The sequence below is a fragment of the Podarcis vaucheri genome (assembly GCF_965113315.1).
Source record: "Podarcis vaucheri genome assembly, chromosome: 9".
NCBI classification, from domain to species: Eukaryota; Metazoa; Chordata; class Lepidosauria; order Squamata; family Lacertidae; genus Podarcis; species Podarcis vaucheri.
Genome location: NC_138767.1, coordinates 14,795,419 through 14,822,637, shown reverse-complemented (window position 1 = coordinate 14,822,637; position 27,219 = coordinate 14,795,419). Strand labels below are relative to the sequence as shown.

At 40.1% G+C, this 27,219-nt stretch overlaps 1 protein-coding gene across 2 annotated transcripts; it reads right to left on the bottom strand.

Moving 5' to 3' along the window:
• Positions 1-626: 626 nt before the first annotated feature.
• Positions 627-27,219, bottom strand: CDS1 (CDP-diacylglycerol synthase 1). 2 transcript variants are annotated; one of them, XM_082236552.1, is made up of 13 exons: positions 26,117-27,219; positions 16,745-16,872; positions 16,215-16,311; positions 15,591-15,688; positions 15,032-15,171; positions 12,304-12,362; positions 10,344-10,426; positions 9,013-9,100; positions 8,130-8,198; positions 6,184-6,336; positions 5,358-5,477; positions 4,972-5,075; positions 627-4,077 (listed from the first exon to the last, which is right to left on the bottom strand). In XM_082236552.1, the coding sequence occupies exons 1-13, from the start codon at positions 26,177-26,179 to the stop codon at positions 3,948-3,950; spliced, it is 1,332 nt and encodes a 443-aa protein (XP_082092678.1). In that variant the 5' UTR covers positions 26,180-27,219; the 3' UTR covers positions 627-3,947. The 2 variants fall into 2 exon arrangements, with proteins under 2 accessions (XP_082092678.1, XP_082092679.1); XM_082236553.1 differs by lacking the exon at positions 26,117-27,219 and adding an exon at positions 24,144-24,163.

Genomic DNA, 27,219 nt, shown 5'->3' with positions numbered 1-27,219 from the left:
TTATTAATTTCTAGGGTTTACCCCAAATATCTAACAATATTGACCATTTTAAAGCAAACCTTAGTATTTCCTTAACAGCACAGTAGCACAGTGACTCCCAGCAACCTTTATTTTACCATATTAAAGTATGTTAAGCTTCTATACTCATCTAATGCTATTTTAAAATTTATGTATGGATGAATCTAGCTGCTTTTTCTTTTTTGAAACATCTATGTATTCCTGTCAAGTGCAATAAAAGCTAGTACAGTGGTACCTCGGGTTAAGAACTTAATTTGGTCTGGAGGTCCGTTCTTAACCTGAAACTGTTCTTAACCTGAAGCATCACTTTAGCTAATGGGGCCTCCCGCTGCTGCACAATTTCTGTTCTCATCCTGAAGCAAAGTTCTTAACCCGAGGTAATATTTCTGGGTTAGCGGAGTCTATAACCTGAAGCGTCTGTAACCTGAAGTGTAGGTAACCTGAGGTACCACTGTAATCTGTTTACTACTTAGAGCTTTTTTCTTTTTTGGGAATTAAACTGATGTTTTTATAGAAAGCACATGAGGAACTGAGGAAACACATAGTGAAACTCATCTGCAAACTTCAAACATCTGCAAAAAGAACAAGTCATGAGCAAAGACAGGATATCAAGGTTTTGATCAGGGCTTTATTTTCCCCATTCCAGCTCTACAAAATGGTCAACTAAAACATTTTGAATACACATTTACAGTATTGAATGCTCAACATTTACAGTATATACACACAATTTTCTAAAGTTTTGCTAAACAAGGCAGAGTGTCTCACCCAAGAGAAGTGCAAATGAAAAAGTATAGGGGTTGGGGATGTTTCCTTTTGATCACACAGTTTGCTTGAACTAATAAAAAACAGGTCGTTGAAGAAAATGTTCCGGCATGTAATTAAAAAAACCCCTTAAAAGCTAAAGCAGCAAGACATCTTCACCTTCCCTGAAAAGATTATGCTCATTAAGAATTTACTGTCCCAGGTACAGTTCAGCAAGCTTTAACCTTTAGTTATTTTAAGTTTACATGACAACAACCAGACTTGGCACTGCTGCAGATATCCCGTGATGGCCATGGGTGTGGGTTTTTGCATCCTTGAGTATGTCTGGTCATTTCTGCTAATATACTTAGGCTGTTCCTGAAAAGCACACTGGGAGAACCTTTTCAACTGTGTCCTAAACAAAAACAATCAGATTCTAAAGTGATCAGAGCACATCCAAAGTGACCAGGAGGCATTTCACTTTTTAATGAGCAGCAAACATTCTACATGTTTCTTAACAGTGCAAACAGAGCTGGCAGATCCAGCTCTTCTCCTGCATTCAATGGCTTAAATACAGTCTTATTTCAATACAAATGCTATAAAAAGTACACCAAAGTAACCCAAAAGTTACACCTTTACATTAAAGTTAAGTTTTACATTTTTATATGAGTCACCTTCAGGATGAAATAAGTAATTAGGCAGAAAATTTCCTAAGAAAAAATATATTTAAGTCTCAAATTTCAAAGGCCTACAAGTGACTACTGACTTCAGTGCAAATTTTCCTAGTGATGCTTCTAAACTTGAAAGTCTAGGCCATTTCTTCAGATTAAGCTCTTTTTAGAGCTTAACCATCACCCCCATGGGGTCATTGCTGTGATTAGTTTGAAAGCTGAGATCTCTAAAAGTAGTTATTGATCCACAAATAAATTCTGGATGGGGGAAAAATTCTGGATGGTGGAAAGTAATTATATTTTCAAATAAACATTACCCACATGCGTTCGTTGAATGCTGTGCACCCCAGTGTCTGAAAGGATACCTATAGACAGAGCTGTACACATGTAGACACTCCATATGATCAGGAGTCCAGACCATGCCAAATGTACGAGCAACAGCTTGTTAGGAGGAAGGTAGTTGCCAAACTTTCTTTGCAAGGTACTTCAGAGTACTCAGTTCCATTAGGATCTCAAGATATGGCAAATACAGAAGTCACTGCATTGTTTTGTTTCTTTTAAAGAAATATCTAATCCAGCTTCAAGGCACCTCTTCTGATGTTATCTCGGCATCATGGGTGCTAGTGCATAGTGTGTCTGCCCCAGAGTAAGAGGTAGGAACCTACAATACGGCTCCTTCTCACACTAGTTATTGCTCCAGTTCCCAGTGGGCCAACTTTTTCCACAGTACCAGCATTTCCTATGCATTTCCTATGCTATTTTCAATTTATGTTATCACAGGAGAAGCATCGAAAGGACAAACACCATAGCTACTCCTGCACCACCAAGGTAATTTTAGAAGAAGCCTGTAAATATTTAGGTATTACTGGTGATGTTGTTTCATTGATTTTGATAGAATCAAAGGTTTCCAGCTTGTTCAGTCACCCTGTCATAATGATTTGATATATACCATCCTAAACCAAAACACACACTGAACTCAAGTAGTACAATGATGTAAACGGATTTCATTTTTCTAGAAGTCAGACGTTAATAACACGTGTTGAGTTTCACTACACAGTTTAGTCAAGCAGCACCAAGCAGGGCAAGAAATATGAAACCTTGAAAGCTCACAGAAGAAAGCTCACTCACACCAAGTTCATAGGGTAGAATCCTCCAGAAGGTTCTGTTGCACAAGCCTCACTGAAATGAATGGAAATAGATGTGCTGTTGTGCAAATATCCTTTGTTTCAGTGAGACTTCTGTAGAAAGAAACTTCCATGAGGATTACACTCCTAATGCCTTAAATCCTGTTTAATCACTCCTCACCATACCATGTTTTTGGCATTCGTGTGCTTTAGGTTTATTACTTTCATTTGCTTTAAAAATATTTTTTATTATCGCATGATAAAAAGAAACCACACAGAAGCATTTAAAAAGCAACTCATGCCTTGAATATTAGAAATGTCACATTTCATGCAGACTTCAGTAAGGAATCTCAAAAGTGCAAATCATATGGAGCACATCTATCAATAGAAGTGCTGGTCCTCCCCACAGGGCAAGAAGTAGTAATCTCCAACTCCGTTACTGACTAAACACCCTTGAGACTCCATTAGCGGTGGAAGCACTAGATTAATCTCACAGCATAGGACTCCAACTAACATTGTTACGAAAGTGATCTAAATATTGCTGAGTTACCACTTTTATTGCACTTACCATAAAGGAAGGGGGAGTTTCTATTTAACACGTCCAAACATTGGAGACACAAATGAGCACATTCCAGAGACTAATTAGTCATTTCAACCCCAAAGCCCTGGACAGAGTTTGCTGGTAGAGAAGAGGCTTGCAACTCAAGTAGGCGTTTTGTGCTTTAAACTGGTCTTTAGGATGCTATGAGGAAAAGCCCCACCCTCCCAAAGAACATTTCCCTTTTACAAGAAGCCATTCCTTTATTTTTATTTTTCACCTGCCTCTTAGGCTTTTTAACTAAAAGCAAAACCAGCCTCCGGCATCCATTTACAGGCACGCTTTTCCTGTAAGGCTTCCTCCATTACAGGCCCCTTTCCTATTTTGGGGAAGTAATGCAACAGGATAAAACAGATGCCATTTGGTCAAAGTTTAGTGATACTGTCAGCTAAAATGCAGCACGGCAAAATGTCATTAATTGAGCTGGAGTCATTAATATCATTGCACTAAAATGTATTTTGATGAACTGCATACTCCCAATCATTTGTTGAATTCCTGTTCCAGAAGGAGTGTGCCCACCGTTGTTTAAAAATAGTTATTTTTAAAAAACTGTAGCTGGGAACCAAGGGAGAAGGTTCATCTTATCAACCCAAGGAACTAAACTAGACAGCAAAAACATGCAGTTAGAAGGAACTTAAATCTTGCATGGCCTCCTAGATATTCACAGTAATCTTAGTAAACAAACATTCATATCTTCAGACACACAGTCTGACTTCGGTCCAACATGTCATGCTCATCTAAGCAAAACCTGTAGTTCCAGCTGCACTTCTCTTTGTAGTCCACAGTTTGGTCTGCCTATCCTCTCAGCGATGGCTGAAGAATCCCCTTTTCAATGAGATGCGTCTTCAGAGTTTTGTAGACATTTAATTGCTGCTCTGGCTGAAGCACCAATAGCTGTTGCAGGAGCTTGCTGGGATTGGGGCCTCTGGCAATTAAATTGAAGGAGACAAGGTATCAATCTGCAATACCACTTGTAATCAAATGTTTGCTTATAAAGAGCTCATCCAAATGAAATTTTCGCTCTACTGGGGACAGTACAGCATCAAAAGCATGCCAACCAGAACATATGCAAACACCTTAATGAGGTCACAAAAATTCAACATGAATAACCAGATCTACTGAGAGACACATTTCCTCATTATGAACATCCACCCAAGCACTCATTACTATAGGGAGGGAAATTTAAGAATGTCAGAACAAAGCTAGGTGTATAACCTACCAGTCACAAAAACTGGTTCTGCAGTACAGCAGGATAAGTATTTAATGGTTTTTGTATTGGTTTTTGTTTAAAAACCAATAAAAATTGTTGTTGTTTTTTTAAAAAAAATAGTTCTGCATGTGAGGAAATATGAAATGCTGCTCCCTGCACCACTACAGAATTGGGGCCCTATTATTTCCCCTTGCATAAGCCCATTAATGGACCTATACCTTTGCATCTGAGTCTCCAGCAACTCAGAACAGTAATGTCAGATAACAAGATGATGCCAATTGCCACTGGCACTTTCTGAGAGGTTTTACACATAAAACAATGTAGAGTACTGGGACAAGCAACCAGCAACTCTGTCCTGACATGCATCTAATGTAAGCTTCTATTAAGTTAAAGCAACCATTCACATTGCTACCTACATCCATTACTTCCATTTGGAGCCATTTCCTTAGCCCCGACAATGAGTTCTCTTCTGTTATGAGCCAGTGTAAATGACTGAGCACTTTTCAAAGGCAGCAACACATAGAGCAGGTTACAGTAGTATCTGAAATGAAGACTCATGTAACGACTTCATGTCAATTCTCTGCAATGAATTATTAATAGAGAACATACCTTATGAAACTGGTGATATAGACATGAACAAATGTAGACATCAGATACTGACAGTCACAACGATCCATTATTCCGCCATGGCCAGGAATGGTGTCAGCAAAATCCTTTAGAAAAAAGGAAACTCAATTTATTGTTTGAAGACAGCTGCCCTAATTAATACTAATTATATATTTAATGTAACATTTCTAAACTGCTTTTAAATCAATTTATCAATTATATTTAAGTTACAGGTGCAATATTTAGTCAATTAATCCATAACATGTTTTCAATTTAAAAAGATACCCCTAGGTAACTGGGGCAGCAGATTTCTATTTCTACATGTACTTACAAAAGCGACACAGAAGTCTCGGTACAGGGGAGATTCATACGTCCAGATTCATACACACCTTGATTTTGAAAGCCCTTTTGAATCCACTTGCAAAGAAGCCTCCGAATGGTCCAATTAAGGATGCAAATGTTGACAAAGCAATGCTGTGCATCTGGAACGGGCACAAATTCACTGTTTCCTACAAGAAATTATGGTCATTAATTTTCCTTATAAGAAACTTAAGTTTTCTCCATATCCACAGCCCCCCCTTAAGGACAACCTGGAGCATTAAATGCTTAAAAGGATGGGCACCTTACTCAAGAAAACAGACCAGCTTTACCTCTTCTTCATCTTGACCTCATCAGTGAAAGAAGAGTATCCAGCCTTCTCAGACCAGCGTGAGGTCGGGGTTCAAGCAAAGTTCCAGAGAGGTCTGTACACTTTAATTAAAGCCTCCCTCTCATTTTCTTCTTTTCTTAAAATTAATTTCTCCCTGTCCCTCTTCCCTAGTTATGGACCGGCAAGGGACATCAGAAAAAGGTTGTTGGGGAAACAGCCTTAGGTCTAGATACATGGGGGAGCTTTCCCTGGCTGCCATCTTCTGCAGAGAGGCACAAAGTGGGCATAGAGCAAACCACATGGTGCCATTTCCTTCTGGAAGACAATGAATGATTAGAAGAAGGCAGGTGGATTGGCCTGGCCTGCCTATTTCTACGCAGCAGCAGCACAAAGCAGGAGTTACTTCAGGCAACTAAAGGATGTTTGTTCCCTCCTCCTCACGCAGTTGCTATTTAACTTACTCAAAAGGAAGAAGGGAGAGAGAATTGGGCTTTTAAAAAAGCATTTCATTCAGAATGCCAACTTTGAAAGATTCAGCTTTGTCTTAAAGATTTTGCCTTACTTACCTTTCCCAGCACAACCTGAAGCAAAGGTGGTATGGAGTACTTTTGAAACTGGAATAGTTCTGATGGTTCACACTCTGTGACAAATCTGTTGGTTTCACTGTTGTATTCCACTGGGCATACAAAATACTGATATTGAGCCAGAAGGGTGGCAACCTGAAAAGCACAGTAGGCGTCCATAAGATCTTTGTGACAAGTTGAGGGCATCTTGGACTTCTTCAGTACAAGGAAAAGGAGCACTGGTCTTACCTGTGATGGGCTCACTGTAGGAGGATAGCCTTCCTCTGGGTTGCTTCTCCCATTCAATCCAAAAGGCAAGGTTTAGGTCCCAGCCTTTCTCAACCTGTGGGGCCCCAAATGTTGTTGAACTACAACTCCCATCACCCCTAGCTAGCAAGGCCAGAGCTCAGGGATGATGGGAGTTGTAGTCCAACAACATCTGGGGACCCACAGGTTGAGAACTGCTGGTTTAGGCAAATCAAGCTTTTGCTATTCTCTGCATGGGAGAGAGCCCCCCCTCCCACTTTGGACAGCTTCACAAGTGAGAGGAAGAACTAGTAAGACACAGAAAAGAAAACCAAAGGAAAGGAGTTCTGCCCAAGCTCATCTCCAGTCTGGAAAAAAAAGGGGAAGGGAGCTTCCTCCCAAGCAGAGCAGAGCAACAGCCTGATATGAACAAGTCCTACCTTCTGGAATGAATGGGAAGAACAATCCCAGAGAAGGATATCTACCTCCACCAAGAAAAAATGGTTCACTCCTCCCATTGTGCCCTAAGGCACTTTTGAAATGTTTTCTGCAGAAATGAGGCTACTGTTGGAATGGCTGTTCCCGTGCCACTCCAGGTGATTTGTAGATCTCCATTCTTCTCCTGAGGCCCTACCCACCATCTGAAGTCAGGCAGCTGGTGACTGAATACAGGGTTTTCACGCCTGTGGAATCCTTTATGTGGGATGACCTCCCCAGAAAAGTTTATCTGGTGCCAAACATGATGTCTTTTCAGTGCCCGGTAAATGATTGTCTTAAAAGTGCATTCTGCCCTAGTCAAGACAAAGGATTAAAAAGTCCTGCCTGCTCTTAGGACAGAAGGCAAATCCAGCAGCAGTCGCTCTTTCATGGTTTCACATCCAGATGGGTGTTGCTCCAATTTATGCAACCAGGCAAAATCACCCCCTTTTCCAAGGCTGTCCCTTCTTCCAAGGAGGAGCAAAAGAATTTTACTCCACACCAAACCACTTTCCCCATCCCCATCAGCAGCAGGAACAGCTACTCAACTGGGGAGAAGACTCTGAGGCACAGGTGTTCTCTCCAGCATCACACTCTGTTGCTACTGTCTTTAAAACATGAGAGTGTGGCACTTCGTAATACTTGTAGAAACCAAATAGAATCCTGGTATTGAAGATATGTCACTGCAAAGGCAGCACCGGCAGCCTGGAAATCACATTTTAATAGGGTGAATAATTTTGAGGACCATTATGGCCGATAAGCATAATACCCTGTATTGTAAAATGCATACAATTTAGCAATGTTTTGTATATAGATGCTTTTTTGTGAAATGCTGGACTTCGCTGACTTATGAGTTACTGCTCTGTGATATACCTCATATACCACCCAACGATTCTTATACTGAAGGGTGGTCTATACAGGGACCAAGTGAAGATATGTTCACCCAAGTGGCTAGGGAAGGTGGTATAGTCACATGGCATGCTGTCACTCAACCAGCTCTCTTCTGCTGCAGCAAAGAAAGCTGTCTGCAATTGTGATTACAATCACAAGTCAGCCTGCCATCCACAACTTCTAGACACAAAGTGGTATTCCAAGCCTTAACTTGTCAAGAGCCTGACGCTTGAAAGCTTCAACAGACGGGCCACATTTCAGAGCGTTTCACGCCAGCTTCAAATCAAATGCAATGAACAACACCACATTAATATGAGAAGGGCACATCCACTTACAAGGAATCCAAACACAACTGTGCTAAAGAAACCGCCAATGAAGCCTTCCCAGGTCTTTTTGGGAGACAGCTAATCAGAGAGAGAAATGAAGAAGTTACAACAATTTTTGCATTTCTGTCCAAGCAAAACACACACGCGTAACATAAGCAGAACTTAGATCTAGTATAATCAGTTGATGTTCCAGTGCTGTACTACTTCTAGAGTAGTATGCGTAGATATGTGTATATTATAACGGGTAAGAATGCTCACCCTTTAAAAAGTACACCTCCATTTTCAATTATTTTTCAAATAAGGTAGTGGGATTGTGTCTGAGGGCAGCAGTGACTTCAAAGACACATTCAAATAGGAGCCTGTAAATTACTAATGCAGATTTTGTCTTTGACAAAATGACTGCTAATGCTACTGGGGACTAGGATCATGTTTTCTCAGAAATCAAAATCTGAGGTTAAGAGTGCTAGAAATACAACTAATGCACTCTGATCACCAACAAAAGCCAACACTGTAGACCCATCCATAGCCCTAATTTTTTTCCTCCAACAGTAAGAGGTCCTCTGACAAGTTAACGAAACATTCAAGTATAGAAAATAGCAAAGAATATAACAAAGAAAGCAATCTGTATGTGTACATAAGAAGCATGTGAAGAATCCGAGAACACAACTAGCAAGCCATACTGTAAAATTGGTCAAAATTATAGTTAGCCTAGTTGCTGGACAAAACAATCCCTTCCAAAATAGCCATAATATGTTGAATAAATGTGCAACCAGGATGTGCCATATTCTGCAGTTCCCCAGGAAAGTGTTAAACCTCCACAGAGTAAACAGAAGCCAAACATGAGCCAAACCTATAAAAAGTTATTTGATTATTTACTGAACCAATTTTGTACCTTAATTAACGGAGTTCTCCCAAAGAAGAATCCAAAGATATAAGCAGCAATATCATTGCAAACAACACTTGAGATAGGAACAAGAAACCTGAGCAGTAAAAAGAAAAAATGTTTTATAGTTTAGAGTCAACCCAGAGGTATTATTATGAAGAACAGTAACTTTGAAAAAAAATCCTGGTCAACTTGCAAAGGCAAATTCATAGGACAGCAACAGTATACTTTTTAAATAAAATAATAATAATAAAATAATAATAATTTAAATGCAAATGTTTACAGAATGATCACTTTGAGATGGCTCTACAATATGAGGAAATTCTGTACACTGTAAATATATGCCAAACACTTTGAAAGTTATGAAATGAATCAGAAAAAATGAATCAGAAATATGTCTGGAAAAGAGATGGATACAAAGCACATGCTTAAAGAGACAAACACTTCCTGTAAATTAAAATAAATCCAGGCTATGCATCAGCAACACCCCCTCACCACAAATAATTAGATTCATAATTTATGTTTGAGTCTCTTCTTGCAATAGGAGACCTGCTTTCCATTGGCAACTGCTAGACAACAGGAAAACAGAGTGGGAATCAACTAACTGCCTGAATTCATTCAAAGGCTTGTGCTAACTGGCAGAACCGTTGAACATCATTCTTTGAACTGCTGACACTCATTCCATATCACAAATTCCCTCAGTTTCAAAAGCAGTTTGCCACAGAGATGGAAGGTTGCTGTTGAACAACCAGAAGTCCCCTTTAGTTCACAAAACTAGCGTCACAATATTTTGGATCGTGGTCCTTGCCCATTTGTAAGGAAGAGGGAAGCTTTTCCTGAACACTGGGCAATCACACTCACCAGCAATGCAATTTACTCAGGATTTAACCATAAAGCTAATGAAATTTACTGAGACATTTGCATGACTTCTTGAGGTATACCCATCCATACTCCTTATAGTTAATTCTGGCCTTTCATCATAATCCTAAAGGCTCTGGAAGAAAGTTTTGCAGTTACCCACAAGACCTCCAAGGCAATGTATTTAGAACTGGCACTTATTTTCTATGACCTACATTCAGCTGCCCTTAATGCTAGTTGAAAATTAGATTACAGTGGTGTTGACCAATATTTTAAGACTACTCAGAGGGTGAACGTTTCAATTTTGAATTGAATTTTAACCATTTTATTGTTTATTCCAGATATTTTAAGGCCTAGACAAGGCCTCATGGACTATCTGCAGACAAACTTGTGAAAGAGAAAACAATTACCAGACTCTAGAAACATACTATTTAAACAATTGAGACATATGTATAGATTTGCAAGAATTACTGTCCCCTTACCAGATCATGCCTTCAAACAGATTTTGGATGACAAGATGGGATTGTGTTACAATGATCAGCAAAGTGACATGAGTCCATGCGAACTGTTAACAGTGCAATAACACAACAGTTAGTGACACTACAACAGATCAATACATCTAAATAAAAATGGTAGTTTAGCTGAAGGAGTTGCACAGACATTCTAAGAAATTAGAGGTGTACACAAACAGTATCACAATCTAATTGTATTAATTTTGAAGACAAGACACTTATAAAAAGAGATTTCTATTAAAACTCCTATAATTTTCCTATTTGGGAATTAAAATACTTTTAACCATGTATCTTAATGGGAATGAGGAAGAACGAAGGTGGAAAATAATAGGATAGTCAGCATATACATATAAGACAATTTAGAATTAGAACATTAAAGATGTTAGTGGCAAAGTTATGGTGATGGCATGCAATATAATGATGAAAAATTGTCCAGACAGATGTTAGTTCCTACAAGTTATTGATGAACAAAGGATCAAAACTACACTACCTGCAGACGTACTAAAGAAGAAGAATCCCTTCTTAAACAAACTGTGATTTGTCATGTGGCAACTCTAGAGAGGTTTCATACAATTAAATTACCATTTCAAATGTAGCTAATAATTGGTAGGCTACTAGGGACTAGACGTTAATGTCTGGTTCAAATATGAATCCCACTGATTAATATTCTCCATATGACCTATTCTGACACTTGCATATGTGTACTATGATGTGTGCTTTTTGTGTGTGCTAAGTAGATACTCTCAATTTACATTTACATTCAGCATGGATGCTATACATTTCCAAACTTCTAAAGTCTCTTGTTCTGATCTGTGATGAAGAGTTGTTTTAGCTGTATACACATTTGTACTGTACATATTTGACTGTGCACAAAGTACTAGTGCACACTTTTGTAAATCTACATTTCTGTGTTTTAATCACTCAGGACAACTGCAAGCACATCTGCAACCATTCCACAAAGCAGTACTATGTAGAGGCATTCAAAAACACATGTTGGATTAAAGTGCAGCCACTGAAAAATGCAAAATACTGACAGCCTTGAGGTAAGTCAATAATTTTAAAATAGTTACTGGTTTCTTACTGTTAACTTAGGCAGAGGTGAGAACATAAATGTTAAAGGTTTAATGTGCATTTAAATTTCAAACAATTTTCTTTATGTTCATGCTGAAGATTTTGAATACCCCAACAGTTTTGCTGGCTGATTAGTATAGAAAATAACAAATTCACTTTTTCCAAAGTGTAGTCAGTCTAGATTGGCAGATTGAATTAAGCCTTATAGCAATAGTCTTCAACAAAGAACCCATAATTATTACACGTTGAGCTGGTTTCAACCCCACTAGGCCATGTGCACAATCTGAAATGAGCCTAAGCAAAACAAAAACTTGTGTTATGCACCCTGTCCTATTCCCACACAACTGGGAAGAGGGAATTCACAAACTTCTACTGCTGCTTTTGGTTAACCACAGCTAGCTATGTCTTCTGGAGCCAGAACATGGTTAATATATAACTATGGTTACTTCAAACCATCATTTCAGAAGGTGGTTTGCTTTCAGTTAACACAGGTTATGTCAACCAGCTTGTTGTTCTGGAAGTGAAATCTTTCAACCTCCTCCTCCCAGTCATGTGGGGTGAGAAATGGGAATGGGGAAAGGAGAAGAATGAGAGCCCAAAGCTGCATTGGACACATTCTGGTCTATGCATATCACAAGAAACTGTGATTTAGCCTAAACATGTCAACACAGTCATTGACAAAGGTATCACTTCCATATCTCAAATCCAGATTTGTATTAACAGTGCAGGTTAATAACTTGTATTCATAAGGCTTTAAAATCTACTTTGGACATTAAACTTCAAAAACACAAAAAGCAAGAGATTTAATACTGCTAATTATTTTGACAACAAATTTAGCAGCTAAAGGATAGATACGCACCATGTAAAATTGCAGGCGATAGTGCCTCTTCACCAAGCTCAATACAAACAAACAGAAACCTATGCAAAAAAACAGAAAGCAGGTGCATGTTTTCCAGCCTTTCAGTAAACAGAAGCTAGCCAGTTGCATTGTTGGGCTTGCCCCCTCCACTTTGGTTTTCAATTGTATCAGTCTTAACCTCCATACCATAACTGTAAATACTACTAGTAGTAGATAGGTAGCCGTGTTGGTCTGTCATAGTTAAAATAAAAAAATTCCTTCCAGTAGCACCTTAAAGACCAACTAAGTTAGTTCTTGGTATGAGCTTTCGTGTGCATGCACACTTCTTCAGATACTTCTTCAGATGGTGTATCTGAAGAAGTGTGCATGCACATGAAAGCTCATACCAAGAACTAACTTAGTTGGTCTTTAAGGTGCTACTGGAAGGAATTTTTTTTATTTTGTAAATACTACTGTTTTCTTTAGAGATTAAAATTGTTTCCATTGTACCTCCTGATTATAGGGCCAATTTAAGCAGTGCATTGAACAAGATTGTCCAGATTCTTATATACAGGTACAGTGGTACCTCTAGTTGTGGACTTAATCCATTTCGGAGTGCCGTTCGCACCCCGAAAAGTCCGCAACTAGAGCGCCTCTTCCATGCATGTGTGAGGGCCAATCGAGCGTTTCTGCGCATGTGCGAAATGTGCAGATCGTTTCTGCATGCACGCGTGGTGAACCCGGAAGTAAACACTTCCAGGTTTCCTGCGTTCGTAAGCTGAAAGTCCGTAACAAGAGCGGAACGCAACTAGAGGTACCACTGTACTGTAAGGAAACTGATGGCAAGGACTCAGTTTCCAAAGCTCCCACTGTTCATTTCAACTGTAAGCAGGCCAAATATTTAAAATTATAATTACAGATGAGTATTTAAAGACTGATTTGGAAAAAAACAACCCTAAGATTTATAGAGTGCCTTTCAACAGAATCTCCAAGGCACTTAAAACTCAACATGCAATCTCCCAACAAAGACAATATGAATAGCTAAAAGCCTGAGAAATCACCCTAGGAGCTGAATGCTCCAACTGCCAAATGCCTAATGGATAGGAGTACCTTCAATGCTCTCTTAGAAAGCAGTGTAGAGAGGAAGTCTGGCAGGGTTCTCATAGGAACATGCTCCAATAATTGTGAGTACTACCCCGAGAACGTGTATGTATTATGCATCATTACAAATCTGACTTCCTGCACACAAGCAGGGTGTAAGGCTTCTTACTAAGGATGGGTCAATTTCAGTTTCTTATTTTTCAAATCTTAAATTCAGTTTGCCATATCTCTGCATCAATTCGTAATTTTTAAAATAAATCTTTATTTCCCCTAATATAATGTGTTCTTGTATGTTATTTCACCAATATATCCATTTTTATGCACACATTTCTCTAACAGCATATTTGGTGTACTTCTTTTGTTTGGAGAACCGCAGGACAAAATTCAGAGAACTGTGAGTTTTGAACAATAGCTGTGTTTAAGACATCTTAAGGCAGCCCTGTTCAGGGAAGTTTTTAACGTGTGATATTTTACTGTATTTTTGGTTTTTATGGAAGCCGCCCAGAGTGGCTGGGGAGGCCCAGCCAGATGGGCGGGGTATAAAGAATAAATTATTATTATTATTATTTTGCTTTTTATACTGTTTAGACGTACCAGTTAAGAAAGTTCACATTAAAATGTGAACCGTATCTAAAATCTACCCCGCTCTGAGTTATTGTTGTATATAATAAGGTCTGCATCCAACAGAGCATTTTTCATAATAGCTTTCAAGCAACACTGATGCACAGTTATTTGACAAAAGCGAAAAAGATGGCTGGTAACTTCTAAGCACAAATTTCAAAATTTGGGCATGTCACATGTACTCAGTCTGGTGCCTGCCTTTATTAAAAATGCAATACCAATGGGATAATCATTATATGCCCTCCCTTGTGCTTTACAACAAATGATTAGATTAGGCAGCACCACTCCCTTGATAACCTCATCTACATCTAGGTTTTAAAAGAAAGAGGGCACAAAAGTGCAGCCTCAGTAATTGTTTCACAGTTGTGAAAATCCTTTCCCTGGATGGCAACTTCTAGAGGATTTTCTGGAAGTGTTATTTGGTTTACATAAAGTATGGCCCAACCTCGGTATTGTATAATGAACCAATAAAAAACAAAAACAGCCCACAGCTTCCTATACAAGGGCCACATGACTGGGACTGATGGAGCTGTAGTCTGCAACACCTGGAAAGCATGTTGGAAAGTCTTGACCTAGAACTTTCACGGCCCACCAAGGCATATTATATTTTCAAAGCAAGAATACACACTTTGGATTGCTTAAGAGTTGCAATACACTTAGCTGTTAAGTGATACTAATTATGCATTTTTGCTTAACAATGTTAAGTGCCTTGCAGAATCAGATCAAGATCAGGCCATTCCAGATTCTATGCAAGAATGCCCATTCCCAGACTTATTCAACACTGAAGCTATTCATTAAAAATAATTCTGGAGCTATGACATGGGAGATGACTGCCAAAATGCCTTTACCAAGTTACTCAGTGTTTACTGCAACCCATGAGTGTGGTTTTCAAAGGTTGCATATAGTTAATTCTGTAATTTCTGTGAACGCTCTCTTTTTGTCTATTAGCACAGAAAGGGAGAACACTGGAATCTGACATCAAGTAGTAAATAACTGCAATGGCAAGTAACAAGTTGGACCAAGTTACCTGCCAGATAAAGTGTAAAAGATATAAACCGGTGATAGCGAATTAGGAACTGAAGTTGCTCTCTTCTTTGAACAAATGTAGCAAAGTAATCTGCTACAGTCTCTCCATAAAAGAAGTAGTTCACACACAGCAAGAAATACCTGCAACATATAAAGCAACTTTAGATACTTTCTAAGAAGGGTGCCCCCTTTTCTCTCTCTTCATATCGTTCTATATCTTTAAAGATGAAAGTATCAAAGTAAGAAAACTCTAACATTTTGCATACTTAGGAGTCTTCCAATGGAGGCTCGTCGAAGCAAGCAAATACAACATGATTTGGAGGGGTATTTTGCAGGGGATACCAAAAAGTAATCGTTTTAAATTGTTACATTTCTTTTAACTATGTCCATTATTGAAGCATTTGATGTATCACTTATTTTAATTCAAGTACAGAAGTGAAGCACCACAAAGCCAGCAGTTAGAAGCAGTCAGTAAATCCTCAGCCTGTGCTTCCACTAAAAGTCACCCCTATGGATGTAATGGGGAAAGGCTGGAAACAGCTAGAACTGAAATTACTTACCAGCTCTGTGTTCGAAACCACGGCAACTCGTAAGAACGATAGACTCTGTAACCTATAGTGATGATTTCATGGAAACACTTTACTTGTATGCTCATGACCTGAAATCAAGGTAAAAGGTGAATGCGAGTCCAAATTTTAATACAGGATAGAAATGCATCATATTCATATGCTGGTGTTCCTAGATAATTGGAACTGGAAGCTAATCTTAGGTGAGTCATAGTATTTTGATATGGCATAGCTCATTTCACAGATGCCTTTAGCAGGTTCATAGGCACTCCAGAAATTCAGTGCACAGGCTTCCTGGTTCATACAACATCAAGGGAAACTCTCAACGCACATTACATTGTGTATAAAGGCCTGTGTTCAATATTGCTCCAGAGACAGGAATTCACTTGGCATTTCAGATTTCAACTACAAGTTTCTAGCTTCTACATCTTAACTGAAACCTCAAGTAGTGCTGGATTATAAAAGCAAAGGAGACTTCCAGTCTATATGGCTATGCTACTCAATTAGACTGGTTTCACAACGGACTAATTGAGAAAAGGCAGGCTGAAGTGATTAACAAATTGGTTTTCATTTATGCTAAAACAAAGCAAATAAATTTTAACAGTTCAGGAAACTTACAAGCAGCATCAGCATAAATGATCCCATGTAAATAATCAGCGAAAAAGCTGCAATCATAGCTAAAGTTAAAATCCCACGAATCCACCAATTCTTCCATCTGCAAAAGAAAAAAATTCCATAATGTTACAACTACTTGCCACCTCATAACAAGAGAAACAAAACTGAGTATTAAGCTACATTAACACTCAGCAACTGAGCAAAAGAATACTGATGAGTCTAATGTAACTTTTTCATGTTTGAAACCAAATTCAATGTCGAGGTCAGAACACCACTGACAATGTGATCTTTTTAATTAGAAATAAGTCCCACTAGGTTCAATGAGGTTCAAAATGTCTGGCACCTATAAACTCATAACACTAGGAAGAGATAATGAGATAAAAACAATAGGCCATTTTTTTGAATAATTGTCTCCATTCAAATGGCTCCCTGAATGCATCTCCAAGCAACTAATTCCAAGAATAAAGCTTTAGCTTACATACAATCTGCTTAATTTATTTTACAGTAATATGTTCAGTTTTATTTTTCCATACCTGGAAGACAACCCAGAAAGGGCCTTCTTAAAAATTTCTGGAGTGCGGTCTGTTGGTGGAACAACTTCAGGAATGTCTGAATCGGTCCTGAGGTCTAGCTCCGCAAATCTATCTTCTCCATCTACATCCTAAAACAAAGCACATGATGCAAATACGCTTAAGAAGCTAAGAACACACATAACACCAGCATATTGTTTCAACATTCAACGTACTGTAATATAGAAATTTATTATAATTTATTATTATTCCATTATTCGAAATCAGTGGCAAAGCATGATTTCATGAGAAGTCAAATACTAGAAATTCTCAACATTGTGAACAAATTTATCTTTACAGATACAGCTTTTCAAAAACAAATAAGAAAGCTGTTTTTTAAAAAAAATATGGAAAGTAAGATCCCGCCAAACTCAATGTGCTTGAACACTGGAAGAAGTCAACACCAACACAACAACAGATTTAACAAATTGTACTCCCTATCCTTATTTGAGCTGACAAGGTACCAACGTGAGAACACAGAAAATAAATGAGAGAACATTTTGGTCAGTTTTTTTTGAGGCATGCATCATGCTCAGCAGTCCAGTATATTTGTATTAACAATTTATGGTCAAAATAATCCATGACCTTCTTTCCTAATTTGACTCTTTTTATTTTGTTAGTATGTTACTTTAATTGTATTGTTCAAAACAGCAATTAATTCAAAAACTGTAAAATAAAAATAAAATAAAAGACAGGATAGAAATTATACCTGTACTCATACTTCACAGGGGTGGGGAAAATGTTCTTGACTGGACACCAATAAATTTGATGCTGGTGCCTAAGAATGTGAGATGTTTTCCATCCTTGGCTCTTTCTACATTTACTGCCATATCATTTATCAAAGATAAATAGGAATTAATTTCATTATGCATGAACACTGTATCTTACAACTGCCGATCAGAGCACAGTATGAATAGTCATTCTGAAAGACTTACAGTAGTGTCAGCTAAAAAAAAGCAAGAGAGGAAACCCAAATCTGCTGAGAGGAGTTTAATAGCAATCACAAGATTTTAAGGATAGTTATCAGCTGAAAGAAATTTGTTGTAAAATAAAACAGTTAAGGGAGAGGAGAGGTTTTTCTTCTTACCAAGAAAATGGGCAGTATTTTCTTCTCCTATTTTCAGTATAGACTTGAATTAAACTTTGGCAAGCTGAAGCCTGCAGTTTGGAGCCTGCTTAAGGGCAGCACTGAGGATAGGGACTGGTCCCCAGCCCACAAGGCTATCTAGTGACGGTGAGGCACCCAAAGGGCAAAATCAGGCTACCTCCTGGCCCTGTGTGCATAAGTGAAATAGAGCTAAGTGGGGAAACCCACTAAACGCCCACTAAAAACACTCTCTACCACTCTAACTTCAATCCATACTAAAAATACTGTATCCAAAAACATCCACAACTAAAATTGAAGCTATGGGGTTGGCAGAAGGATGTGCAGGAAAGCAGCTGCCGCTGCTGCACTACCCCACACAGCAGCTGTTTGGCAGGGAGGCTGAGCAGCCTAAACAAAGCTTCCTCTGCCCTTACAGACATCCTCTTTGGGCTCTGGGGAGGGTCTCCTTGCAAGCCATGAGGATGCCTGTACTGTAAACATGTAAAGCTCAAATGTAATTCTGTTAAACAAAGAGACACTTCTTTTTACAAGAGTAGGAAGAAGTTTAAAAGAGGGGGGGATTGTAACTCATTTCTTCCATTTCTGAATATTGCAGGTTGAAGAGACAGTTTCTGAACCGAAATAATTAAAACTTCATTTTATCTACTATAAGATTGATGACTACTGCTTTTACCTTTCCTCCTCCTTCCCTCCATTTTCTCAACTGTGGGCAAAACAACAGAGTAGACCCACTGAAATTAATAAAACATGACTAAGTTAGGTCCATATATTTCAATGGGACTACTTTGAGTAAAACCCAAGGTATGCCTGATATCTTTAGAGTGCAGCCTGCTGCTCCATCTCTAAGACTGGGCATATAAGAGATTTGTACCTTAAAATTTAAGAATTGTAGAAAACTCAACAATTTTATATGCCAAGTTACACATAATGCTTTCCACAAGCTTAATAATAAAGTATTGAAAATAAATATTGTATATAATTTCAGTTTTCCCATCCTTTCTGTTTTTTTCCATGAGAAAGGGGGCTGCAGAAAAAGATCATCCACCCCGGTTTCAATATTTCCAAAATGTTTAGGTTTCTAGCCTGGCTCCCCCCCCCCCCAAAGAATACCGTTCTCACATTACTGCAATTCTTCTCTCCTTCCACAGGGTTGATACCTTTCCATGAAAAAGAATGGGGCATTTTATGAATTGTCAATCTCTGCAGGAAAAGGCCAGATTCCCAGTCCTACTACATAGTAGTTACCCATTCAAGCTTTTCCAGAATAGAGGTTAAGTCTTTATAGTCCCCAAAATAAAAAAAGTGAAGAGCTCAAACCCTGGCAATTTTAAGTCAGAATGTTTCATCCCAAGAAGGCATCCACCCTGAAACAGACTCAGGTAGAGGAATTAACCTCATGAACTAGACCATCAAAGTAGCGTACAATGCAAAGTGCAGACATATGACCATCCTGAAAACTACAGCTTGGTACTCCATAGAACTATGGATATCAGGAATTAGTAGTCTCTCTCTTAAAGAGACTGTACCTAAAATCCACAATGTTTTTTAAATGTCCTAATATGTGACAAAGACAGCAGACCTTCTCACAGAACACTTGCATGGCTACAGAAAACCAAACCATTCTCTGCAATTTCAGCAGCTAAATCAAATCCAACCAATAATTTGTGAAATATTTTAGTAATATTATTGTTCAAATAATCCACCTGCCACTCTACAATTATCTGAGCTACATCCCAAAAACAAATGAGAACTTTTGGTTTGAGTTTCTGCTTGATTATTTTAGACTGAATTTTTTGAGGTCACAATGCTGTTGCTATCTTAGCTGTTCGCTTCTATTTTTTCCCCTTGTACCACAGCATACCTCTAGCTTCCAGATGCATCACAAAGCCAGAGATTGGAAGTTTGGATTCTGAAAGCAACTGCCCTAGTTTAAAGTTCCAAGTATTTACTTATTCCAGAGGGGTAGCCTGTAGAACAAAAAGAGTCTTGCTGTGGCTCCTTCAAGACTAACAAATATATTGTTACATAAGAACTAGAGCCCACTTCATGAAATGTTCATATATCTCAACTGAAATATAGTCCACTTAAGCTTACACCATAATACATCTGTTAGAATTTAAAAGGTGTCACATCTAAGTAACTTCCTAGTTTATTCCAGGGTTCTAGTTATGCCCTTCTCAAGTACAGTTAGCTGTCATACAGTCCAATGCTATGAATATTTACTCAAAGTGAAGTCTCAGTGAGTTCAGCTAGGTTTACAAATAAGGAAAGCATGCACAGGGTTGAAACTTGAACTACTCTATGACTTTGATAATTCTAGAAAGCTGGAAGGTTTAAAGCAGGCATAGGCAAACTCAGCCCTCCAGATGTTTTAGGACTACAACTCCCATCATCCCTGACCAGTGGTCCTGTTAGCTCGGGATGATGGGAGTTGTAGTCCCAAACCATCTGGAGGGCTGAGTTTGCCTATGCCTGGTTTAAGGACATAAGGTGCTCCTTCAACAGCCAGTGGAGTACTATTAAAAAGTATGCTAAGGCTATTAAAAAGAAAGAAAGAAAGAAAGAAAGAAAGAAAGAAAGAAAGAAAGAAAGAAAGAGAAATAAGAGTGCAAAGTAATATTTCTAAAGCAATTTTAAGCATGAAAGGATTCAAATGTCTGCCAAAATAATTGGCTGCATGAGTATTCTAACCATTTTGGTCCGTTTTCCCATTCTTGGTTTAACATAAATCAGTACAAAAAGCTTGGACACATTATGGCCAATAATCTGTTCCCAGAACACATCATAATCATAATCATACACTATTACTTATTTTAGCTGCAAAATTTCCTGTACAAAACTAACCTATGAAACTTCAGTAAACAGACTAGTTTTATGCTTAAGATCAAATTCATATTCCAATTAGAAGTTTAGAAAACTATGTGGCACTTTTCATTTTTATAGAGAAATCTGGTAGTAGTACAGTTCCTAGTAGTACGAGCCAGGAAGTCCCTGGTTCAAAACTCACCTTAGGCACAAACTCACTAGGTAGACTTGAGCAAACTACTATTCTTTATCACCTCAAGTCCTCATCTGCAACATGCAGCTAACACTAACCTATTTTAAAGGGCTGCTATATGGAAAGGTAGCATACAAATAAAATGACTGATGAATGCATATTGATATACATGTGAAATGCTTCGAACACTAAGGGTGACAGCCAACTGTGGCCATCTGTGAGTGGATCGGACTGCAGGGGGAAGGAAGGGGAGGAAGTGAAAATCACCTCACATAATGTTGCATGTCACTCCATGTGCACTGTATAAATTGTTAGTATTATTAGTTTAAGCTTTCCATGCAGTATGGCTTACTTGCATGAGTCATCTGGATTTCTTACCCTGCAGAGAAGGCACTTGTAGCATGGTACATTTTGCTCACTTGTGCCTGATGCTTTGGTACCCTGCAGTATAGTATGTGGCAGAATGCAAAATAATATGTTAGGAGCCTTTTAAGTGTGCAGCCCTGTTTTTGTGCTGTGCCACCATTTTTTTTGCCTCTGCTGTTCTCAGCCCCTTCGCCTTTCCCTCACTTGTGTCACAACCTGATGGAAGGTGGAGTCCAAGACATGTGGAGGGCAATAGTTTGGGGAGGGCTGCCTTGTTTTATGTCCCACTGCTTCTCCATAAGCTGTCATTGTTCGTGAAACACTCTCCCGAGGAGAGGCTCACCTTGTACCATCGTTTTATATATTTAAGCACCAGGCAGAAACTTTATAACCAGGCCTTTAACAATTAGTCTGAAGATGATTAAAAGAGTCATTGATCAGGGGCAGAGGGCATGTTGTGTGACTAAAGCTCCAGATTTAACTCCCAGCCCTACCGCTTCCAAGAATTTGAAGAGCTGCACACTGCCAGGCTCATAGGTTTAAGATAACTTATTTATACAAAATAAAGCAAGAGACTCCAATGGATTATAATAAGCAGCAAGTAAATATTTCCTTTGTCTTTCCTTCACACAAACTGGAATGGTAAGCCCTTCTAAGAACAAATTGTACCTCCACATCTAACACTGTCACAATTTTAGAGTTGGGCAGCAACACTTAGCTTTTTTATTCTGTTGAGATGTCATTTGCTAGCTGCTTGCTCATTAAACAAGGGATTCCTAGCAGTCAAGGGCAAACCCAGTAGCCCAGCAAAACTTTGCTTGCCAAGCACCTGCTACAACTGCAAACATCATCAAACAGTAGCAATGGTAACTGTCCAGGACAACATATGACTGCCCAGGACAACATTGTTCGCTACTGCCATGCTGTTATAACTGCTCAGCTGCAAATTTCTCCTTCCCAGGCTCACAGGATTGCTCACTAATTTGTTTTTGTAATTAGATCAAACATTACAACATGTTGTTTAACAACACACATTACCCTCTAGGAGCTCTAGAGCCACAACTACACCAGAGCATTTCATAGAATTTTTATTTTTTTAAATTTATTTTATTAAAGATTTTCTTGTTTTACAGAAGTAAGTGTAATGTCTCTCGTGTTTTTTCCATGTAACATTTTTACAAATCCGTTTCTTTTCTTTTTAAAGCATTTCATAGAATTGTAGAGTTGGAAGGGACCCTGCGGGTCATCTAGTCCAACCCCCTGCAATGCAGGAATCTCAGCATCCATGACAGACGGCCATCAAACCTCTGCTCAAAACCCTCCAATGAAGGCGAGTCCACCACCTTCTGAAGGACTCCATTCCACTGTAGAACAGCTCTTAGCTGTAGTCCAACAATTTTTTTTTTTTGGGGGGGGGGGCACAGCTAGCAACTCCAACTCAAAATGGATCGGGGTGAATGGTCCCAGCTGCTGCAACCTAAATGCTCACAGTATCTCCCTCCCCACTGCCACACCAAGTCAGCACAACAGAAGGGAACAGCCCTGACCCTGAGCTTCATAGTCCCTTGCCCTACTCTGCCGAGGGCTGGCTGCGACTGCATAATAATTCTGGGGGAAGGCACTCTGCACATGCTCAGATACAGGGCATGCTTTTCAATTCTGATAGAGTACTGGCCCACCTCCTGACACACCAAGGCTACGTTCCTCCACATCCCCCCACCCCTACCCCTGGTGGCCAGAAGCCCCTGGCCTGGACAAGGCTACCCTCACTCAACAGAGGTCTTAGCAGGTAGCTCACCCATGAGAGCCCCTCAGAGGGACCTTTAAGTGGCAGCAAGAAAGAGAAGTGGGGAGAAACCAGACCATTGTCAGAGGAGTCACCGATGACAACAAGGTTGGCAGCTTCCACTATAAGAATTTAATAATAATAATTTATTATTTATACCCCGCCCATCTGGCTGGGTTTCCACCAGGAATGGGAATTCCAGGAATGGGAATTCCAGGAAATCCCTTCCACTAGGAATCCCTTGTGAGCAAGCAGCTAACAAATGATATCTCAACAGAATGAAAAAGCTAAGTGTTGCTGCTCAACTCTAAAATTGTGACAGTGTCAGATGTGGAGGTACAATTTGTACTTAGAAGGGCTTACCGCTGGGTTTCCCCAGCCACTAGGGCACCCACAGCTCCTTTTCTTTTTCTGCCACACGTCAAAAGTGCCTGTGGCACTCATAGACTTTAAAATATTAAGACTGATGATTCCATTGGTTACATGTCGGGATTTCCCCCGGATGCTTTTGATTGATTTTTAATGTTGTTATCCTTGCCTGCGGTGGTGAAAGCCCACAGTAAGAAACCCAGGATTTTAAAGTGCACTAACAGCGTGTTTTTCACAACGCTACCCAAAGGCAGGAGCAAAGGGCAGAAGCTCATGCTATATTTTGTTGTTGTTTTTAAAACTACTCCAAGAAGCAATTCTTGAAGGTTGGGAGACTCTACAGAACAACTTTCAACAGGGGTTTGAACTAGGAGAAATTAGCATCCCCTTCATGAACACAAATAAGCATACAAGATTCTCGCTTAGTTCATAGAAGATGGCAAAAATCAAGCAGCAGATTTGATGGCAAGCCTATTAGCTTGTTAGCTTGGCTATACCACTTCAGATTGCAGGTCAAGATTCACATGACTGAATACTCCATTTTTTTATTTAAAAAAGGCATGCACATAAGGCAACAGGAGATGCACCAAAGGATCAGGGATTGCCAGCCCAGTGTTACAGAGATTATGGCGCCAATGAAGGACTTCTTTGCTGCCCCCAGGATGCATGCAGTGTGCTCTTTCCAACATCAGGCGTACATGCAAACAAGTTTACAATAAAGTTAACACACAATTACCATACAGTTTTGTTTATGATAGATGAAGGTTCTTGTGTTGGAGAGTGGTGGGTAACGTCAAACAGGGGTCGCCAACCTTTTTTGACCAGCAGTCAAAAAGTGGTGCAGGCAGAAGTCAGAACATGGCTGCCATGACAGGCATGGCATAATACAAAATTCGAGAGAGTATAATCACTGCTACTTCTCTCCACCACCACCCCTGTCCCATGAACCTGGGACTGCAGAGCTGAAAGGCAGGATACACTGCCTTCTGTCATCAGGTATGAGACCAGGAGCCATGAGGAAGCTGCCCCTTATGCATCCCAAGAAGATCATTATGGCAAGGAGCAGACCATCTTGGCCCCATTCAGTGGCCAGAAACAGAACAGCTACAGGGAACCTGTATTCCCCCCACCCCCTGAAAGAACACTCTGCTCCAACTGTCCGTTGCCCTGGAGATGTAGAAAAAAAGCAAGGGGAAAGGCAACTCCAGCCTCATCCTTCAGCCAAAGGAAGAAGAGCAAGCAACTGCTATTCAAGCAAGAACAGGGAAGATCAGCCCAATATGGGAAGATCAGCCTGACTGATACAATTTTGTTTCATCTTTGAAGAAGTGATCTTATTCTACCTTTTCCCTCCAGTCCCCTTCTCTTGTATGCCTTCTGTTTTAAGTTTATGAGCTTGAAAACAGGATCCATTTCTCTCTCTCTCTCTTTATTCCATCACTTCCTGAAGTTAGAAAGTTTGAAAAACTGGCTTGCTTGCTCAGGTATATTCAGCACCCTAAAACAACTGAGTTTACTGACAACACCACTACAATACCAATAGCTTTCATTTCCAAGTTCTGCTAGAATTTAAAAGGCAAAAAAAACAACAACCCTGGGCTCACCCATTTCCATTTCTTTCCTAGCACTAAAAGAATGGTGCATTTTTTGGCAAAGCATACATACACAGTCTAGACATAATTAAAATCTTGGCATCATTATTTCATTAAGATGCCTCTATTATGCTTTATATAGTGTCAGCTTTAATATTCAGTCATAGGAATGACACTTACTTCTAAAAGCCTATGTTTCAGTATTTAAAATCACATACAGTTTACGTAAGGCAGAAACACAACTGCTAATGAATTGTTTCATCCCCTCTGCCTAAGGGCTAATAGGCACAAAACCAATGCACAGATATCCATGAAGGGGGGGGGGGTGTTAAGCGAACAACAACAGCTTCTCCTCTTGAAATACTATATCTGAGCCCAGAGTCAAATGTCTGTCAGTTAGGAAACCATAAATATATAACCTGACATGGGTGTCGAAACAAGCTAACAAGAACAAATTCAGCAATTTATTTTTTACTTCCTTCCAATGCACAGGGTCAATGTATTAGTGAACCGTCTGTTTACATCCTATAGTTAGTGAAAACGTAGAACAAGGGGAGGAGTGATGCAAAGAACAACCTTCTGCACAGAGTGCAAACTGCAGGTAGAGAGAACGGCCTCTTACTGCAGAACTGGAACGGTGCACAATATCCACATTTTTAAGCTTTACCAATTCACCTCGAATACTCTCAACCTTGTTAAGTAATGAACATGTTAAAAATGCAGAGGTGTGGGGAAGGGAGAATGACTTTCATTTTCCCGCACCTTCACCGCAGGATAAAGGACGGTCAAGTGTCACTGACACGGAAGAGTGACTTCCTAAGAGAGAGGTGAAGAAAGCAAACACCTGCCCCAAATTTCATTACTCAGGCATATCCCCAGAGGTGAAATGATAACCGAGTGAAAGAGGAGACAGCAAAGAAGCGTCTCTCTTTCAAATCTTAATCCTCCGTGGGGAACAAGAACTGCTTACATCATACCCCAAGCAGAAAGGGTGGTGGAATCTGCTGGGAGGAAATGGTATGCGAAGTATCCTCCTCGGAAACTGACAGGGCTCACACCTTCCATGTCCCCACACCTGGAAACAGGTAAAACGAAAAAGAGGCCCATTCAACCTTACCTTGTCAATTAGGTTTGCAGTTTCATGATCTCTACCAGCTCCTCTCTTCCTCAGCTCCGACATTTCCCTGGTGTGAGGTCAATAAAACAGCAGCAGGAGCAGGAAGTAGAATGTGTGTGTGCAGGGGACAAACCTACCGTATAATAATGGGGAGAATCACAGGTTTTAACTGCAAAAGCCTAGGCCTCTGGAACCCTCCTACATCCCAGCTAGCTCCTTGCAAGAAAGCAGAGAACTGGGGGGGAAAACAACCCCAAAATCAGCTCCCCACTGCAAAAAAAGACACAGACCAGAAGTCTCTCTCTCTCTCTCTCTTTCAAAGACTCTGCGAGGATAACCCCAAACAGAAGGGACCCACGAGGGCCCTCAAGAGTTTTCCATGATGCTCCTTATAGCAGGGACCCCCCAAAAACAGATGCCCTTCAAAAAGATCTCTGTCAAAAGGACTTCTTTGGCTACGCGTCCCGCCCCCTCTCTCCCCAAATAAATGGGCTCTGAGATAAGATTTGCTTTTTTCCTAGGCAAAGTATGGGGGGACCCTCCCTCAAATAAAATAAAATAAGCAGGTGGGGAGGGGGGTCTCTTACTCCAGAGACGTATACACACACATAAGGTGCCTTGTCTAATCCCCTCTCCCCGAAATAAAGCTCAGCTCTGTTCCTCAGAAGACTTAAATGATTGGGGGGGGGGGCGTTATGCGCAACCCACAATTAAGACTCCCGCCCAAAAATGCGCTGCTCGGCCCCACGTAAAAAAATAAAAAAATCACAAAGGCCCCCCTGAAAACCCTTTCGAGTGTGGTTTTTTTTTTTTTGGGGGGGGGAGATCTCCCCTTCCCCTCACGACCAACTACAGAGGGCACCCAAGGGATCTAACACCCCCACCACCCACCCGTCACCCGCTCGCTCGCTTCTCCCGCCTACACTCTCTGCCCACACACCCCCTGGAAGAACGGGGAAGGTGAGGGGGGGGCCACAGCGGAGCCCCTATGAGACCCCCTACGGCGCCTGCCTCCCTCCGACCCACAGCGCCACCCGCGAGAGGCGGCGCCGCAGCGTTGCTACTGCCGCGCGAGCCGCCGCCGCCACACACACACACACACA

What these genes read in the sequence shown, in the direction of transcription:
- CDS1 (XM_082236552.1), bottom strand. Translation starts at nt 26,179, where the DNA reads ATGTCGGAGCTGAGGAAGAGAGGAGCTGGTAGAGATCATGAAACTGCA. An exon ending in ATCGCCTGCAATTTTACATG is followed by an intron (nt 10,427 to 12,303) that starts GTGCGTATCTAT and finishes CACTGTTAACAG; the next exon opens with TTCGCATGGACTCATGTCAC. An exon ending in TTCAGGTTGTGCTGGGAAAG is followed by an intron (nt 5,478 to 6,183) that starts GTAAGTAAGGCA and finishes AATTTCTTGTAG; the next exon opens with GAAACAGTGAATTTGTGCCC.